The sequence below is a fragment of the Microcaecilia unicolor genome, chromosome 8 (genome assembly GCF_901765095.1).
Source record: "Microcaecilia unicolor chromosome 8, aMicUni1.1, whole genome shotgun sequence".
In the NCBI taxonomy this organism is placed as follows: Eukaryota; Metazoa; Chordata; class Amphibia; order Gymnophiona; family Siphonopidae; genus Microcaecilia; species Microcaecilia unicolor.
This window is the reverse complement of record NC_044038.1, coordinates 59,744,139-59,764,242: the sequence shown is the minus strand read 5'-3', so window position 1 is coordinate 59,764,242 and position 20,104 is coordinate 59,744,139. Positions and strand designations below refer to the sequence as shown.

The following is a 20,104-nucleotide window of genomic DNA, read 5'->3' as shown; positions in this document are numbered from 1 at the left end:
AGTTTTATAATTGATCCATATTCTATTACCTGTTGTTGCTTGCTGAGTTCACCTTTTTCTGTTCACTGTTCAAGTTCTGTGACAATAAACCTTATTTAGTTTATTGATTCTGCTGTCCTGGACTAAGAATCCTGGTTTGTGTTTTTGGGTCTGTGGGTGCTGTGTGGAAACTGTGGGGACCCCTGGAGTGTGGCCCCAGTGTCCTAGAAATCACCTGGGAAAGTAGCCCAGAGGCAAGGGGGGCCCAGTCGGTGGGAGGAGGGTGCTACTATAGAACACATGTCCAGGTGCAGGTGAGCCTAAGCAGTCTGGGTACAGACCCTCCAGGTGATCACAGGGTTAACCCCAGGCGGGTGCTAGGCATTTCGTAACTATTGTACTATACTGCTGGTCCCACGCTCTTGTGGCGGGTTGGAAGGCACTTGTGCACGCACAGTGGGGATGCTAGCGCGTGCTCTTAAAAACATATACACTTTAAAAGTGCTCTGCCCCAGGCGCCCTCAGAGAATACCTGCTACAGGTAAGTATCTTTGCTTTTGCTGGCCACCAGTAAACCTATAATTCCCCATTGTATTTATTTCCTAGATCGATCTTAGCAGTTTCAGAAATATTTTTCTTTCTAATTACTATGTGTTCCTTACAGATGTGACAGATGAGATGCTGGGGTTTTTCCTCACCCTGTTTCAGGGGCTAAGGGTACAGATGGGCGTGCCTTTCACTGAGCAGGTTATCCAGACATTCCTTAACATGTTCACCAGGTAACACCTTGCTAACTTCTGGCATGTGTAAGATGCATAACACCTGGATATTTTAGGAGGAAGACTTTTCAGTTATTTAACCACAAACTATCAAAACATCTTCTTTCCCAGTTACAGACCCACAACATTCTATATGATATCTGTTGCACACCGAGTAAGTTTTGTGATGGTGGGTGTGTCAAAATGACCCAGGATATGAATGGTGAAATTAGCAAAAGTATAATTTTATTATGCACAAAACAGAACAGGTAAAAGTGTAATATAAAACTCGGTACCGTTTCATGATTAAAATATATGATACTGCACTGTACGGATGATTCCTGCACATTCATTGCTAGGGGAACCCTGTTTTCCAGCCGGCCTATGAGTTATTTCACCCCTCTTTTATGTACCAGGTGCATTTCTAGTTCAAGGTTGTTTTCCATCATGTGCCAATCAGTACCGAGTTCATCTCTAGTGCACAGTTGTTTTTCACATGCCTTCATGTTTATATCATACCAGTTTCTCACATGAGCTTGGCTAATAGTTTTCCATTTTGAGAAAGGGCCATAAACTTTCTTTCCCATAGGGTGATGTTGGCATCTCACTGGAGTGTATAAGCTGAGCTTTCATTGAGCTTTCTGCCATCTCTGTACTCTCCCTCCATACCTGAGAAGCTAACAAAAACTTATTTATGTTTTCTCTTGGAGAGAACATTTGAGTTTATTTCATAGATACTAGATGTGCCCTTCTGCTATGCTTGCAACTTTCCCAGTCAGCCATATGTTTATAAGGAGCAGTAAACGAACATCCCTTCTCTAGGGTAGGTGCTTCAACTAGGCAACACAAGTGGAGGTGCCTAGGGTGGCACCCTTTGAGAGGAGGCAAAGGCTGATACCACCATTGTCTGTTGGCTATTTCTCTCAAGGCTCTGCTTCATTTCCCTTTTCCTCCAGCACCACTTTTCTGCGTCTCCCTTTCTTGTGCCACAACTATTCTGAGCCAGGCGTATTTTCACTGGCCTCAAATACACAAAGACCTGAGCTTTGGCAAACTGAGGCTAGTAGTGCAGGTTCAGGGCTGTGTCATTCTTCACTGTTCTACTGGTAGCTACTCCACCACCTAATTAAGATGTGTAGTGTTTTGATGAATAAAATGGGAGAACATGTGAGATCTCCCAGGATTCATGCTGGAGCCCTGGAGAATGTACAGTGCAAGACAGAGATGAAGGGGAATAAAACTCCCCTGTGAATTTTGGAGTCATGAGAGAAACTAAACAAGCTACATGTGAAAGGTTAAGGGCTAGCTGCTGCTCCACAGTCTGAGCGTGACCAGCCCAAGGAAAGAATGTTGAAGCCAGGGATAGAAGACTGTATCCAGTGGCAGAACTGCTTGGGGGGATTGTGTGATAAGGCAAGGGGAACAAGGAGTACTTCATGAATAGCAGCTCAGGTCTCAATGCAGTGCCTCCTCCTGAAGAGAAGCCTGTGAGCACTGGACTTAAGACACAAATCCTAAGGCTAGTGCAGTTTTTTTTTTTTTTTTTTTTTTTTTTTTTGTAGTCTCCAGGAACTGTAGAATGAATACTGCAGACTGATGTAGTTCTTCCAAGAAAGTTCTGGGGTAACATGCATGGAGTGGCTATGACTAAAACCCAAATTTCACTGTGCATGGGGAAGCCAGATATGTAGGAGTATTAGAAACTTGGATGATAAAAGAAAAGGTCTGACATGATCTACCAGTCTCAGCATGTTTGGGACTGGTATGGAGGGTGCTACTAAGAAAGGGATTGAAAGGCCAGGTAAAAGATAGGATTAGGGGATGGATTTGGTTTGAGTGTGAGAATTTGTGTTCATGTGCCCAAAAGGAAAGAATTTCAGTTGGCACACTGAAGGGGTCAGTTTGGTCTTTCTGCTGTCATTTACTGTTTGGCCTCACCATGTACATCTAACACACTAACATGTGCTGTGTGGTGGGGGGTGGGGAGGAGTAGTTAGAGCTTCCCACTCTCAGAGCTGTCTGTAGAAGCATATTGTGTTTAGTGGTAAATAAATTGAACTAAATAGAGAACAGTAAGGGGAGCTCACCTCACTTGGTTTTGTCTGTCTCTGTAGGGAGCAGTTAGCAGAGAGTATTCTGCATGAGGGTAGCTCTGGCTGTCGAGTGGTGGAAAAGTTTCTGAAAATTCTGCAGGTGGTGGTCCAGGAGCCAGGACAGGCATTCAAGCCTTTCTTACCGAGCATCATCTCATTGTGCATGGAGCAGGTGTACCCTATCATCGCAGAGGTAGGAGGGCAGGCATGGCATGAGGGGAGGAAAGCAGTTGCAGATCCATCCCTCCTTCCTAAAGTGTGATGGAGAACGGTTAAAGAATTATTTGATTTTATGTATTTATTTCTGTGCACTTATTTACTTACAACAACACATTTGCTTCTTCCCCAGCCCCCAGTAAAGGTGCCTATGTGCCTTTATAAAATAGGTTCCCAAAACTATTCCCAGTAGTACACAAATGCTCTCATACAAATCTACACCTGCTATGAACGGGTGCAAATATGAGAATGTGTACTTCTCAGCCTGTATGTGTATATTTTGTAAAGTATACACATAAATTGCAGCTCTACCCGAATACTGCCCCCAGGAGTGCCTACAGGCAGACTGCATAAAAATATTCATAATCTTGTCAAAAAGCATACTTGTGTGCACATATTCACCTGTGCAATACTATTCTAAACATTAGCAATAGAATAACAGTACACTTGATCTAGAATACTCCTGCAAAAAAAAAAAAAAAACATTGAGAGTGAACAGAATACATAAAACATGCTTTGTGTATAGAAAGTGCTCTCTAAAACTACCCCCAAAGCAACCAGTTTGTGTCTTTGTGTCTGCATATGTGGGTGCCACCACCAGTGGGATGTGTTTGTATCTAACAGGCACTTTATATAATACTTCACAGTAGCGATGCTTCAGGACTGAGGTAGTTCTCAGCTTTTACAAACACAAAAACAGATTCTCTGTACTGCTTTTATTCAAAGAATGACACCATTTGGATTCAGAACCGCATAGGTCATTCTTCAGTTTGCTGGCAGGCTGTGGTGCTGCTACAGATTAACTTCAGCAGAGTTCATCAAAAGTTGCCAGGCAACCTATGAAGTGCTTTAAAGTGCTGGGAGGGAGACAAAAAGGAGAAGGTACAAAATAGAATAGAAAGCAAAGGGTGCAGAATTTTTTTCCAAGTCTAAATTACATTCATTGTGTAAGGAGAAACTTTCAGCACGCCTTTACAGCTATGATGAAATCTAGTCATAATGCCTCAGAGGCCAATGCAGAAATTTTTCCGCACAGCTATTGCAAGTTTAACATTGATTTACCATGGGTTAGCAATGCAGAGTTTCAGCACAGGTGTTAACTTGTGTGGAAACTCTGACTGCACACTGCATTAAAATGAATGTTAATGCGCCGATTAACCATTCTGCTGCCATTCAAGAGAAAAAGTTTTGTCTGCATGGCTAGCGTGGGAAAACTTTCACCAGGTCTGGGGCAGCATAGAAGTGTTGGTTGAGAGGAGTGGGTGTCTTTCAGTACCCCCTGGCCCTGATACCTGTTTTTCATCGGTGTCATCCCCCCTAACCTTCCTACCCACATTTTAAAACCTTTCCCTGGTGGTCTAGTGGCTCTCCAACCCCCTTTCCCCATCTAAACAAAAAATGAAATCCCTGATGTCTAGTGACAGCTGCTTCCCCCCTTGTACCTTAAGAGGCAGGAGTGATGCCTACTCAATCCTGCCTCTGGCACCACCATCTTGAAAAACGGTGGTGCCCTAGGAATGCACCAGGCAGGGTCAGTCTGCCATATAAGGCACATTGCAATTTTAACATGGTAGTAATTTACATACTCATTTATACCTGTCCTGGTAGTATCGTGGTACTAATTTCATAGTAGAGCCATGTCTGTACTGCAAAGCTTTCTGCATTGGCCCCTCAGGATCCCTACATTTGGGGGGAAAAGTGATATGGAATATTGAGAAGAATAAATGGGGCTTCACTTTCCTATTTTCTATGAAAGAGGGGCCTAACAAGCTTACTATGCTGTGCATTTTCTCCTCAGCGCTCCTCCCCAGATGTGAAAGCTGAGCTCTTTGAGCTGCTCTTCCAAATCCTACATCATAACTGGCGCTACTTCTTCAAATCCAATGTCCTGGCTAGTGTGCAGCATGGGGTGACCGAAGAACAGATGGAAAATGAGACGCAGTTCGTTGCTGTCATGCAGGTGAGATTTTTTACTTATGAGAAAGAACAGGCATTCTAAATAGCTTGGTCCTTTGACTTTCTGATAACAGGTGGCAGAATCTTAGACACTCAAGGGAATCTTTTATTTCCATGGAAATGAAAAGGAACTGTGCCACCTTTTATTTCAGAGATAAGTCATATGAGAAATGGCCTGCTCTGTTAACAGGTTTCAGGATGAACCAGTTTGGCTATGTGAAATAAGCCTGAGAACAACACATTAGTTTCCTACAACTACAAGTGATTGTTTCCTTATATTGCCATTCCTGCACCGGTTCTCTGCATGCCTGTCGTATAGAGAGGTAGCAGACTAAATTGTTTGCCTAGTAGATCTACCAAGGAAGCTGTTCTTGTTACATGGTAGTTGAGCCTGAATGTTGCAAGGCTCAGTGTCCGTGTTTATTAAAGTTAGTTGAATGGGTACATGCAAGACTGTATGTGGACTGAGCATTATTATTTTTTATTTAAACATTTAGCTCATATCTTTTTCCAAAATAAGTTAAATTCAGGTACAGTAAGTATTTTCCCTGGCCCTAGTGGGTTCACAATAAGTTTGGCCTGAGACAGTGGAGGGTAAGTGACTTGCCCAAGATCACATGGAGCCACAGCGGGGTTTGAAGTGGGGCCCTGGTTCTTAGCCTTTTGCTCTAACCATTAGGTTATTCCTCCACTCCAGGTTTACAGAGAGCGCAGGATGGTATGGGTCCCTTTTATTAAAGGGCATAAGTAACAGAAGGCAGTATGAGATTAGTTTAATGAGCAGGGAGCTGATAAACCAAGAACCTAAGAATTGCCATAGTGGGTCAAACCAAAGATTCATCAAGGCCAATATCCTTTTCCAACAGTGGCCAATCCAGGTCACAAGAACAGCAGATATCAAAAGGTAGATAAATTCCAATCAACTTACACAGCAGTGGATTTCCACAAATGTTAATGTTTTCTTATGTTTTATGGACTGAGCTAGAGGGCGACTTTAACCTAATCTGTGACCAAAATTTGCCACTTGCCAAAACTGAAACTTTTGCCCCCCCCCCCCCCCCCCCCCACCACCACCACCCCCCACCCCGCCCATCAGAGAACAGGTCACCCTGAGCCTCCTTCCCACCGCCCATAAGCCAACCTCAGGCCTACCTTTAGAAGCCCTGGTGGTCTAGTGGCATCTTTGGGGCAGGAGCAATCCCCAGTCATTCCTGCCCCGGCCAGCTCTAGCAGTCAATATGGCTACTGTGACTTCCCACAGGAGGTCATAACAGCCATTTTGAGATTGGAACCAGCATAGGTAGGAACTTTCAGGTGATGAGAGGTGGCACTTGGAGTGGGGGGTGGTGCAGGCAGAGAGTGAAAGCTTGAGGTGGCGTGGAGGGCAGGCAGAGAATGTTCATGGAAGGGAACAGACTTTTGGTTTCAGCCAAAAATGAACTGGCATTTTTGGCCAAAACCGAACCATGGTCAAACTCAGATTTAGGCTGGTTTCAGCACCAAAACTGAAATTCAGTCAGCCTCTGAACTGAGTACCAGCATGTTATACCAGTGATGTCACTGGGAAAATTCATTTTCTCTACCTCTATCTGCTGGCTGTCGGGAATAACACCCACTTGTTAAGGATGGTGGAGCCCAACTAAAGGAAAAGAAATTAACATCTTTTTTCTATTTGTTTTAAATGTGCTACTTAGAAACTGAATTGTCTCTCCCTTTCGTGAATGGCAGTCAGATCAAGATAAATGCTAGAGTGGATTTCAGCGGCAACTCCAGTAGTTGGGAACTAGAAGCAGTGGGTGGCAGAATATCGTCTGTGCCTCAGAATTGCCAGGGCAAATTGGCATATATCATCTCTAAATTATATATGCATACTTAATCTCTCACATTCAAAGCATAGGATATGATGGCAGTTGCTTCATATTAGTAAAATAAATGATGCTAATCAGTGGTGAGTGAGGGGGAAACATTTTTATGGTTGAAAGCACTACTACTACTACTATTTAGCATTTCTGTAGCGCTACAAGGCGTACGCAGCGCTGCACAAACATAGAAGAAAGACAGTCCCTGCTCAAAGAGCTTACAATCTAATAGACAAAAAATAAATAAAGTAAGCAAATCAAATCAATTAATGTGAACGGGAAGGAAGAGAGGAGGGTAGGTGGAGGCGAGTGGTTACGAGTCAAAAGCAATGTTAAAGAGGTGGGCTTTCAGTCTAGATTTAAAGGTGGCCAAGGATGGGGCAAGACGTAGGGGCTCAGGAAGTTTATTCCAGGCGTAGGGTGCAGCGAGACAGAAGGCGCGAAGTCTGGAGTTGGCAGTAGTGGAGAAGGGAACAGATAAGAAGGATTTATCCATGGAGCGGAGTGCACGGGAAGAGGTGTAGGGAAGGACGAGTGTGGAGAGATACTGGGGAGCAGCAGAGTGAGTACATTTATAGGTTAGTAGAAGAAGTTTGAACAGGATGCGAAAACAGATAGGGAGCCAGTGAAGGGTCTTGAGGAGAGGGGTAGTATGAGTAAAGCGACCCTGGCGGAAGATGAGACGGGCAGCAGAGTTTTGAACCGACTGGAGAGGGGAGAGGTGACTAGGTGGGAGGCCAGCAAGAAGCAAATTGCAGTAGTCTAAACGAGAGGTGACAAGGGTGTGGATGAGGGTTTTGGTAGAGTGCTCGGAAAGAAAGGGGCGGATTTTACGGATGTTGTAAAGAAAGAAACGACAGGTCTTGGCAATCTGCTGGATATGAGCAGAGAAGGAGAGAGAAGAGTCAAAGATGACCCCAAGGTTTCGAGCTGAGGAGACAGGGAGAATGAGAGATCCATCAACAGAAATAGAAAACGGGGGGGAGCGGGGAGGTGGGTTTGGGGGGGAAAATGAGGAGCTCGGTTTTGGTCATATTTAATTTCAGGTGGCGTTGAGACATCCAGACAGCAATGTCAGACAAGCACGCTGAAACTTTGGTTTGGATGCAAGGTGAGATATCAGGGGTAGAAAGGTAGATTTGGGAGTCATCAGCATAGAGATGGTAGGAAAAGCCATGGGATGAGATTAATGAACCAAGGGAAGAAGTGTAGATAGAAAAGAGGAGGGGACCAAGAACAGAACCCTGAGGTACGCCGACAGGCAGAGGGATAGAAGTAGAAGAGGATCCACCAGAGTGAACACTAAAGGTGCGGAGGGAGAGGTAGGAAGAGAACCAGGAAAGGACAGAGCCCTGGAATCCAAGTGAGGACAGGGTATCTAGAAGTATGCTGTGATCGACAGTGTCAAAAGCAGCGGAAAGATCAAGAAGAATGAGGATGGAATATTGACCTCTGGATTTAGCCAGTAATAGGTCATTGGAGACTTTAGTAAGCGCAGTTTCGGTTGAGTGGAGAGGACGAAAACCAGATTGTAGTGGGTCAAGAATAGCATGTGAGGAGAGAAAATCAAGGCAGCGGTGGTGAACAGCATGCTCAAGTAATTTGGAGAGAAAAGGAAGGAGGGAGATGGGTCGGTAATTAGAGGGACAAGTAGGGTCGAGTGAAGGCTTCTTAAGGAGAGGTGTGACCACAGCATGTTTAAAGGCAGCAGGGACAGTCGCAGTGGAAAGTGAGAGGTTGAGAATGTGACAGATAAAAGGAATAAGAGCAGGAGAGATGGCATTAAGAAGGTGGGTGGGAATGGGATCAGAGGAACAGGTGGTACATTTTGAGGAAGAAAGGAGAAGTGTAGTTTCCTCAATAGTAACTTCAGGAAAGGAGGAAAGGGAATGAGGGGAAGGAGAGAGAGGGGAACGGACTAGTGGAGGGAGAGGTGGTGAGGTAGAGAAAGCAAGGTTTATCTTTTGAACCTTGTTGTGAAAGAATTCGGCAAGGGTCTGAGGAGATAATGAAGGGGGAGTTGGGGCACCTTGAGAAGAGAGTTCAATGTGGTGAAGAGAAGTCGAGGATTAGAGCCAAGAGAGTTGGTCAGTTGGATATAATAATCCTGTTTGGCACGTAAAAGAGCAGATTGGAAGGAGGTCAGCATGAACTTAAAGTGTAAGAAATCAGCAAGGGCCCGAGATTTCCACCAGAGGTGTTCGGCGGAGCAGGTACAGGAACGTAGGTAGCGGATATTAGAAGTCAGCCAAGGTTGGGGTTTTGTACGCCTTACAGGGCGGGTCATCAAAGGTGCAAGAGTGTCTAAGGCAGAGGATAGAGTATTGTTGTAAGAAGAAACAGCCTCGTTGACAGACATGGATGGTGCCACAGTAGAGAGGAGGTTTGAAACATGGGAGGATAGAGATGAAGGGTCAATATCGTGAAGATTCCTAGATAAATTAGATAAGATAGGACGGGACAGTATTGTTGTATGTTCCAAGATTGCATCATATATCTGCCCATATTAGGTTCGCAAGGCAAGTTGCCGACTTCCCTGTTTATGATGCCAGTGGTTGATCTTGAAGTGGAACTGCATAGGGTGCCAGATATAACTCTGGACATCTTTTTGGGCAGAATGGATAGACGTTGTGAGTTTTTATCTGCCAACATTACTATGTTGCTATGTTATTCTTTCTAAAAGTATAAAGATTAACGGTCAATTTCTGTTTCTGTCCACTTATTTTATTGACCTCTTTCATATCTCCCCATAGCCATTTCTTCTCCAAGCTGAAGAGCTGTTACCTCTTTAGCCTTTCCTCATAAGGAAGTTTTTCCTCTCCATTATCATTTTGGTCACCTTTCTCTGTATCTCTTCTAATGAGAAAGATAATCTGAAGAGGCGTCTTAAGGTGGAGATCAGGGGTTGAGGGGAGCTTGCTAGATTGTAGGGAAGAGTGTATTGGAGGTAAAACACAGAACTGAAAAATGCAAATGAAATAAATTAGGCTGTAAAATTGCAGTGAGGAGCATGGGTTTGGGAGGTCATGTTGAGTGAAATGAATGCTGAAGGACAATTGACTATGGCATTACTAGAGAGGATTTAACCAGGATTCATGTCTATGTCCTGTCCTTGTTACAAGTATGTAAAATTCAAGAAATATTTATACGTATGGTTTAATTTCAAAGGGTTGACTATTTTTGTTCTTCTGTATTAGTGCTTTTTTGTGAGAGAAAGGGAGTGTACCGTGGCAAATTTTGGTCCCTCGAGAAATCTTTTACTAAAGTATCACTGAAGATATTTGGTGTTCACTTTAGGCATTTAGAAAGGGCTATGAAAATCTACAGTTTTGTTTTGTTTTGTTTTTTTTTGGGGGGGGGGGGGTAATTTAAATTCTAAATAATTTAACAGAGTCTATAAAATTTGTTTCCCTTTTTTGTGTAACTATATCCATAGTAACTTAAATTCAGAAAAAAATAGAGCCCCATTATAGGATGAGTATTCGATAGCTTGAGAGTATACCTGTGATCTGTTCAATATGACTGAGATCTTCTGTGTTATATTTGCACCTAGATGTTGTTTGTTTTGTTTGTTTGTTTGATTTATTAGGATTTATTTACCATCACTCAAGGCAGTGTACAGCAAGAATAAGTTAAATATAAGCAGTAGACAATTACAGCAGTAAAAATATTCAAACATCCATACATAATATGGCACAATGTCTTCTCCAGGGCTGTGGAGTCAGTCGGCAGCAATTTTGGGTGGAGTCAGAGTTGGTAAAAATGTACCGACTCTGACTCCAGTTTCAAAATAAATAAAAATTTATGAATCCAGAACAAAAAAAGTTTAAAAGCCTAATATAAATAGGAATTGGAGTCTGAGCTGGAGTTGGACAGTTAAAAAAAAAAAAAAAAGAGGAGTTGGGAGTCGAAGGTTTGGTGTACTGACTCCACAGCCCTGACCTACTCCATATTTTACATGAAGACATCAGTATGTTATTGAATTGCTTGTGCGAGATTATTATGTAATGTGACTTATCACTTCCCTAGTGAGAATAAGGATATGGTTGGGCTACTAAGGTGCACTAGCATTTTTAGCACTTGCTAAAATTAGAACATGCTAAACGCTAGAGACGGCCATATATTCCTAGGGGCATCTCTAGCATTAGTGCATGCCAATTTTTAGCGAGCACTAAAAACGTTAGCTCGCCTATAGTGCTACTTAGTAAATAGGGCCCTATATAATTTTTTATTCTTGTAATGGAATGATTATTGTTATTTCTATTATTGTGATCCACTTTGTTCAAGTATTCATTGGTATAATACATTTTTAGTATTGATTCTAAGGGCTCTGTAATACCAATTTGAGGTCATTGGTTTGGTAGTGACTCAGAGCAGAGGTCAAAGGTCCAGACTCAGTACAAGGGTATTATGGGTGCTTATAGTGCCTTTTGCCCTGTATCCCTCTCCCCCCCCCCCCCCCCCCCCCCCCCGTTCAGTTAACATTTCAAAATTAATATAGCACATTAGTATGAGTAAAGACTAAGTATAATATTATTTTACATGAAAGAAGAGGATGTGGTTATAATATAGCAGTCACTGTGCCCTACCTCAACCCCTAATGGTTTATTTATATTCAGCCTTTCCTAAGGCAGATCATTAAAAAAAATACATATTCAAAAACACTTATATAAAACACAATTCAAAGATATAAAATGCACAATAAAATTTATAGCGGACAGAAAATATTTAATCAACATGGCCAAACCCAGAAAGAATGCAGTTTAATAAAGTAAATCCAGAGATTGTGTAGATAAGCGTTCAATCCATTGTAACCCCATAATCCATCTTAATAAATGACCCTTCAGTTGTTTCTTAAAAGAAGAGGTATCCTTTTGGACTCAAGTGCCAGTGGAAGCAAGTTCCATTCTCTTGGTCCAGCAACAGCTAAAAAAGGCTAATAAGGAACAGCTGTGAGGGATATATCATAAGCCTCAACAAATATTCAATGAACATAGGAGCGAGCTGAAAAATTTTAAGAGCCAGTTTTTCATCCCCCTTCCCCTAGGCTCATCACGTAGTCTGTCTCTCATATGTACATCCATCTGAGTCTGTACCCAGTCTCTCTCTCACACTCATTTTGCTGTCTGCTGCTGTTTCTATCACCCCACAAAGAAACAGTAGTTCTTCTACAGCACAGAACCAGAGCAAATGAATATAGCAAAATGTTCATTTCAGTAGACTAGATAAATTATGTAACATGTGGGTGTCTGATAACGGTGAAAAGAATGCCCTCATTTTTCCAGTATCTTAACTATATGTGCTGCTATCCCTGAAATGGAAATTCATGCCATCTTCGCAACATGGACTGCATAAAGCCTCAGATGTGAGAAAGGAGAATTTAAATAAAATGTGTATTTAAATTATTAATAATTATTGCCACACTTCTCCAACCCCCCCCCCCCCCCCCAAAAAAAAAAATCATCTTCATATGTGTGTGTCGTTCCCCCCCCCCCCCCCCCGCCACCTCTGCTAGCCTCCCTTTGAAGTTGCAGCTGTGCGAGGTCCTGTAATCTTGCAAGACCCAACAGCACCACACAAGGTTTCTTTCCACACCTATTAAATTGTCACCGTTGTTGGGACGATTAAGGAGGTATGGGGGTAGTGGTAAGACAGCTTGCCTTTAGGGATGAGAATAAGGCTTCCTTCACTGACGGAACAAGCAACTGTTACCAGTATTAAAACCCCCAGCAAACCCCTCCCATTGAACAGCCTATTTACAGACTGCTTGGTGTTGCTCATGGACAGGTGTTCTTGGTTTCTTGCAGGCATTTGGACAGTCCTTCTTGCAGCCGGATATCCATCTCTTCAGACAGAATCTGTTCTACCTTGAAACTCTGAACACCAAACAGAAGCTGTACCATAAAGTGAGTAGTATTCATGTCAAGGGAACACAAGGGAGAATCTTAGCCCAGAGGACACACAAGGCTGGGAGTTACTGTGAGCGTTTAGATGTCAGGGCAGGGAAAAATGCAGGAATTTTCATTTCGTATCTAGCCACCCTTTGTATAAGGTCAGCCCGGCTTTATCTTCACTATCCCAAGGTTAAGGAATTTCAGATGTGCACATGGTCCTAACTGATGAGCAGAGAATGTGCAAGCCTGTGTTACACTAGCAGTGCTCTAGCTGTTGCCATCAAACAGCTGCAGCTTAACACGTTTCCTGATACTGCCATTTGCTGCTGGTGTCTTCTCCCGCTGTGTCCAAGGACATTTCAAAATAACAGGGTATTTATGGGGTTCAGGGAACAGCACTAATTATATACTTTCCCTTTTGATCATCATTTAGCTTCTTTTTGACGGGTTTGGTACAAGATGTTAATGCCTGTTGCATATCATGTCCACACCAACATGTTTAATTTAACTATTGTACATACTCTTACACCTATCTAGTCCTACCCAGTGCAGTATTTGTGCTGTGAGAGGGATGAGTCACCCTCTGTTCTGTTTATTTTACAGAGCCACTTCACATAGCTGTTCAGCACTGTGTATCTAGTCACAGATTCTAGTTACTGCAGAGTCAAAATATCTAGTTAATAGCATAGTAGCTACCTGTTCCTTTTTGTGGAGAAGTCTTCCACCTTTTTTTTAATGTACAGAAATGTTATTTTTCTGATGCCTTCTGTGCACTTTACAGGGGAATTAAAACATTTGTTCCTTCACTAGATGTCCTTTCTCTAAGTGATGGAGAGTATGTTAAAAATGAAATGGGATTGAGCTGATTGCTCAAAGGCAATGCTGTATAAACATAATTCCTAGACCTAGCACTTGTGGCAGGATTCCCTTAACTGAAGGATTGTTGTGATGGCTGGGCTAGATGGGAAGGAAAACAGAAGAGAGGTATCTGCAATTGAAGGCTCCTGGCGTGGTAGTCTCAGTCAGGGGCCACATCAGTTGAAAGTCTAAAGGACCAGGCAAACATCTATATAAATAATTCTCACCTCCAACATTCTGAAGCTCACTCTGTGGCAGGGAAACACTAAAGCCGTGCACTGTTGGTAGGCTAGGATGTCAGCACCACTCACTGTCACTCATAGACCCGCCCTCAGCCACGCCCCTTCTGCACATAATTTGCAACCCCAACGTTCTAATGAAGCTGCAACTTCCGAGGTGGTCAAAATCGGAATTTTTCCCCATGAGTGTGTGCCCCGCCTTCGAGTCAAAACGTCATGACGTGGAGAGCGGAGCAATTACACTCAACGCATCGCTGAGCCGCCCCACCCTCGCGTCAAACCGTCATTACGTCAAGGGCGGGTAATGAAAAAAGAAAAAAAAAGGACTTCGCTTCGCAATGGCCGCGCGCCCCCCTCCAAACATTTCAGGAGCAAGGTCAGGACCACACATCACCATTTTGTTTGCGTCACCTGCAGAGGTCCCGTCCTCAAAATTCATAAGTACAACGCCCCCAAAATCTTTTCGGGACCTTGCAATGCACTCCCCGCTGTCGCAGTGTTCATTGCCTGCGAATCCAGAATGGCCACCAACATTGTAGGAGCACAGAAAGAAGAGAGACTCGCCCAAATCTAATACCGTGCTGACAAGCCTTGACGACGAGCACCCCCCGGACAGCCTCCTGATGCTGCCCACAGCAGCAGCACCGTTTCAGTATCTCTGCTGCCACAGATGTGCATTGAACTGCGCTACCACTTCCCTAGAAGGAAAGATGCAGACTCACACTTGCTAGCATCCAGGCGCCTCAGGAAGGCTGCGCTGCAAAGAGAGGAATCCTCGCACTCTCCTAGGAAGCCCTGAAGCACCGCCAGTGCAAATCACCATACAGAGGGGGGGGTTTTCAACGAGTTTTGAGGAAGGACACTAAGGTGAAGGGTTGAAGAGGGTATTGTGGGAGGGAGGGAGGACCCTGCAACTGGGAGGGATGGAGGGAGGGGGGATGAGGCCCCTGGAACAGGGTGGGAGGGAGGGGGAGGGAAACCCCTTGCACTGGGAGGGAGGAGGAGGAAAAACCCTGGAACTGGGAGGGAGGGAGGGGCCAGGAAAACCATCCAACTGGGAGAGAGGGGAGGGGAGGCCCTGTCACGGCCCTGGCACACACTCTCATTCTCACACACGCACTCTCGCACCCAGTCTCACTCTCTCTGTCACACACACTCACTCTCTATCACACACTTACTCTCACACACACACTCCCAGGAAAACCTTGCTAGCACCCGTTTCATTGCTTTCTGAAACGGGCCTTTTTTCTTAGTAAGGACATAAAAGGATGAAGAAAATTGCTGTCTTTTGAGGGTCCTTTAGTGTAAATGATTTGACGACTCGACTTGAATTGTTTTTCTGCCAGTGCCTAGCATTAAAGTGTAGAATGTTGTGCCCTTAAAAGGGGGGAAACAACTAGTGCACATTATTTAAATATTGTTGTTCCTAACATGATGGCACAAGAAGCCCACAGCCTTCATTCCCCAGTCCCTTGCATTACCAGAAACAACACCTCTGAAGCATCTATCATAGGAAAGAAAAGCGAGCAAACTTCGCCCATGTCTCCCTGTGCCATGCCCTGTGCTCCCTTCTTGCTGTCTTCTCCAGAATTAGCAAATTTTAACTTATTGTGTATTAACTAACTCCTAAATGAAATGCTACTTTGACATGGCCTGGGTTTTGAATACAACTTTAACTGCAGAATGAGTCTTGGTGTTCCTTTAATAAGCTTCCTTTGTACCTTCACCCCTGCAGAAAATCTTCCGGACAACCATGCTGCTGCAGTTTGTGAATGTGCTGCTCCAGGTGCTGATCCACAAGTCCCATGACCTGCTGCAGGAGGAAATTGGCATTGCAGTCTATAACATGGCCTCCGTTGACTTTGACAGTTTCTATTCCGCCTTCCTGCCAGAGTTCCTGAGTGGCTGCGATGGCATTGACTCCAACCAGAAGAATGTATTGGGCAGGAATTTCAAGATAGACAGAGTAAGAGAGCATGTAGGGGAGTGGGATGGAGGTGATGGGAGTTGGCTAGAATGCATGCACATTGAGAGGTATGGGACGGATTTTCACCCTGAAAAGAGGGAGATGTGTATGTATGATGTGGGAGGAAAGTAGGGCAGATAGAACAGAGATTTTCACCAATTAGGAGGGAGATAAATGTGCACTTTAGGGCTAATACAGATTACCTCACCCTCAGCAGAGGACAGGCAATTTGGGAATGTAAATTCTTAGTATAAATGATTATAAGGTAGCACTGTGGTACTTAGAAATATAACTTTTGGAAAAAATTACCGTGTTTTTCAGACTATAAGACGCACTTTTTTCCCCAAAAATTTGGGAGGAAAATGGGGGGTGCTTCTTATAGTCCGAAGGTAGAGATTTGGCTGGCAGCCCGCCCGCCCTCCCTCCTAGTTCGGGATCGCCCTCCCCCCGGGCCTGTCACCACTTCTCCCCTTACTCACGCGATCTTCCCTGGTGGTCTAGTGACGTCGGGGCAGGAAAGAACCCCCTCTTTCCTGCCCAGCGCGCTGCTCTCCATACTCCTGTATGCAGCCTGACGGTCTCGGCGAGATTCAATATGGCCGCCGAGACTTCAATTCTCGGCGGCCATTTTGAATCTCGCCGAGACCGTCAGGCAGCAATGCATACAGGAGGATGGAGAGCAGCGCGCTGGGCAGGAAAAAGGGGGCTCTTTCCTGCCCCGACGTCACTAGACCACCAGGGAAGATCGCGTGAGTAAGGGGAGAGGTGGTGACAGGGCCGGGGGGGGGGGGGGGAGGAGGTAACCCTGAGGGCGATCCCGAACTTGGAGGGAGGGATTCGGACAAGACGCACCGGAGCACCTAGGTTTTAGAGGAGGGAAAAAGCAAATTTTTTTTTTTTCCTATTTTCCTCTGAAACCTAGGTGCGTCTTATGGTCCGGTGCGTCTTATAGTCCGAAAAATACGGTATGTTCACTTTATGTTGGAATCCGAATTCACAGCCCAAAATATACTAACAGAACCGACAGGTCCAAATATATTATAAAAATAGCTTGTTTATTTACATAGCAGCAGAAACAATGAAATCAATGCTAGAATAATGACAAAGGTGGTCTTATCTAAAATGTAGTTCATAGCAAACACGCATTAAACTCTAAGGTAGGCCATTACATTCTGGCCACTTAATCTAAACCGATTAGCAATAACATAGCAGTTAAACAGCCTGAACATAAGTAGGCACTGGATGATCAAATAGGTGGCAGAAGATTCCCCAGATGAATCAGCAGGCTGGCAGAGAGTAAGGTGGCTTGCAGTCAGGTCAGATGGAAATCAGCAGACCTTTGCCTTGGTTTCTAACCTCTTTTAATCAGAGATCACAGACTTCATCTGGTTAGTGACATGAATCCTGGCCTTGCTGTTGACATGCAGGAACCAAATGTTTATCGCATCAATCTTGTCTGTTTTAGATATTATGACTTGAGGAGGGTCATACTGACCAAGGGAATATTGTTTTGAGAACAATATGCATATATTACCCAAGCTGGCCAGCTACTGCGTCAGTTCAGCTGGCAGGAGGAATTCCGTCAGTCCTTGGCTGGTTTGGCTTAATGCCTGTAGACTGTCTAAAAGGCTTTATCCCAGCACATGATGCTTCAGTGAGCCAAATTCTGACCTATGGTACCACATACTGGTATAGTATATAGCTATGTTATATAGTGCTATACATGGTGCCACCTAAGATTTTACTCCTATAGTGAGGTGAAAAAGGCACAGAAGTTCAACAATCCAAACAAGGAAGGGGAGGTGGGGAGTGCATATATATTGCGTGGTTTAAGAGGAGAAACTCCTCAGTGGGATAGAAAGAAGAATTGATAGATGTTACAAATAAGCTGGCATAAAATACAGACATAACATTTTAAAGGTTTGCAGATGTTAGTAAATTTGTTTGAATGAACCTGAGAACGTAGTTACGGAATATTTAAAGTATCTTGGAATGTTGTCAGATTTCTTGACACAGGAAGACAATGGTGTATAATATTAAAGCTGTAAGCAAACACAAGAAGTATGTAGTCCCCACGATGATACAATGTGGATTGAAAGCAAGGAGAAACAGAGATGATGGAAGATGTTTTATCAGAACAGTCAGTCTTTATTTGATGCTTATTTCAAACATACAATCTGCGGCATAAAGGTGTCTATGGTATAGAGACAGATCCTGCGGGGATGGGGACAGAGCCCGTGGTGTCATTTTCTACTTTGAAGCCTGTTAATGAACTGGACTGTTATGTATGTTTGAGTGATGAAAAAGATATTTTGATTTTTTTTTTTTTTGGAAAAACAAACATACGGCCACAACTGTCAAAATTTGCATGGGGTATCCTGTACATTCCTGCTACCAGCACATCATCTAAGAAATCTTCTATTGCAGGAAGTACTGTGGAAGACAGGAGAGCTAGAGTGAATCCTGAGATTGTTGATGACTTATTCATCCACAGATTAAAAAAATCATAACAGTACTTCATTGGACATATTTCTCCCTTGCTAGGGCATACAGAACAGGTTGTATTTTGTACCCCTGGGTGGATTAGGATTCCTTGGAGTAGCAGAAGTCAGCTATTGTTGGGGCTGGAAGGGTAGTAGGGGGGGGGATTATAATAGTTGCTCGTTGTTATTTATTGTTTTCTATTTGTGATTTAAACAGTCACACAGCATATTTTTCCTTTTTATACTTTAATAAAAAGATTTAAATACACAGAGCGGGGATGGAGACAGAGCCCGCAGGGACAGGATGGGGATGGAGACAGAGCCCAAGGGAACGGAGACAAAACTAGTGGGGATGGTGACACAACCCACAGGGACAGTACGGGGGCAAACTTTGTTCCCATGTCATTCTCTACCATGGTATTCAGTACATCAAATCACAGTTGTGACACTGGTAAACTGAGATAACCTTGGTGAATAAACTAAAACGTCAGGGTAAATTCCTCGCAAGGGAATCAAGTGATGTGCATCTGTATTGCAGAGTCGCACTAAAGTGTCGAGTCTTCTGTGCCACAGATTGGTGTTAACTGGATACCATGGACTCCTTTATGCCACAGACTGTATGTTTTAAATAAGCATCAAATAAAGTCCTAATGTTAAAGCTCCCGGGCTTGGGCAGGTGTTTGAGTCTTCACAGTATTTTGTACCTGACAAATGCTACTTTGCTATAAAATCTAGAAATGGAGATGAGAAGTGTGCTGCTGTTTTTTTATCAGGTAGAACCTGCAACCTACTTCCTTTACCCTACTCTTGCTCTCTTCCAGGACCTGCCTTCATTTACACAGAATGTGCACAGACTAGTGAACGACCTGTGCTATTACAGACTCTGCAATAACAGCTTACCCCCTGGAACTGTGAAACTTTAGTGTTTGCTTTGAGCCTGCCTTGGGATTACTGTAAAGCTGGATGTGTACGGCTCCTCCCCATCTGTGGAAGGGAGCAACAGGCACACAGACTCACGCACGCGAGGATTCACAGCTGGATTCGTACACGGCCACCACCACTTCACACCAAGCTGTGCTTTCTCAGCAGAATATGTCTTAACACCGCCACAGAAGTGACAAGGGCATTTTGGCAGTATGAAATGCGACTGATTCTTTTATTTTTTTATTTTGTTTTTTTTTTTAATATAAACTTTTAGCACTTTGTTTACGTCCGAAGATTTCAGTTGGAAGGTCCTTGGACAAATCTTAAGACAAAAATGAATGAAAACCATTTTTTTATCAATCATGAGGCAGATGCCAAAGATGACTTCAGACATTCAGAACCTTCACATCATTCCGTGCCGATCCGTCCCCTAACACCCCTGCCTCATCGGAGCAGAGAACCATGCTGATGAAGCAAACTGTGAACAGACTGTTGTTCTTTCCCTTCTGATTTGAAATTGCCTCAAAGCATCTCCGCATGGATCAGTGATCCAGAGAGACGATATTTTCATCGTCTGTTTGTTCACATCATTCCATCCCAAAACGCTTAATGGAAATAAAAAGCTTTTGTTGTTGGTAACAGTGGACTTTTGTCTCCTTTATGCAATAGGACCTAGTCTTGTTGCTCATTTTCAATTTTTTAGGGGAGGGGGTTAATAAAGGGACCTGCTTTGTGTTTGAATGTTTTATGAAAAATTCATAGATGTACATAATTTGATTTTCTAGAGCACCTTTCTTTCTAACAAAATCCTAACACATCATAGTTGAAGTTTTTAGAATTGTATATGCAACCACTTCTGGGGAAATACTTCCACACATC

The 20,104-nt window shown here is 43.6% G+C and overlaps 1 protein-coding gene across 1 annotated transcript in view; it reads left to right on the top strand.

The window, feature by feature from the left end:
* XPO6 (exportin 6) overlaps nucleotides 1–19,864 on the top strand; it is a 224,626-nt gene extending 204,762 nt beyond the window's left edge. Inside the window, exons 19-24 of the mRNA XM_030211002.1 lie at nucleotides 644–758; nucleotides 2,852–3,023; nucleotides 4,845–5,006; nucleotides 12,669–12,767; nucleotides 15,588–15,818; nucleotides 19,123–19,864. Coding sequence (XP_030066862.1) covers nucleotides 644–758; nucleotides 2,852–3,023; nucleotides 4,845–5,006; nucleotides 12,669–12,767; nucleotides 15,588–15,818; nucleotides 19,123–19,224 — 881 coding nt within the window. The 3' untranslated portion in view covers nucleotides 19,225–19,864. The remainder of the gene's footprint in view (nucleotides 1–643; nucleotides 759–2,851; nucleotides 3,024–4,844; nucleotides 5,007–12,668; nucleotides 12,768–15,587; nucleotides 15,819–19,122) is intronic.
* The last annotated feature ends 240 nt before the right edge of the window (nucleotides 19,865–20,104 follow it).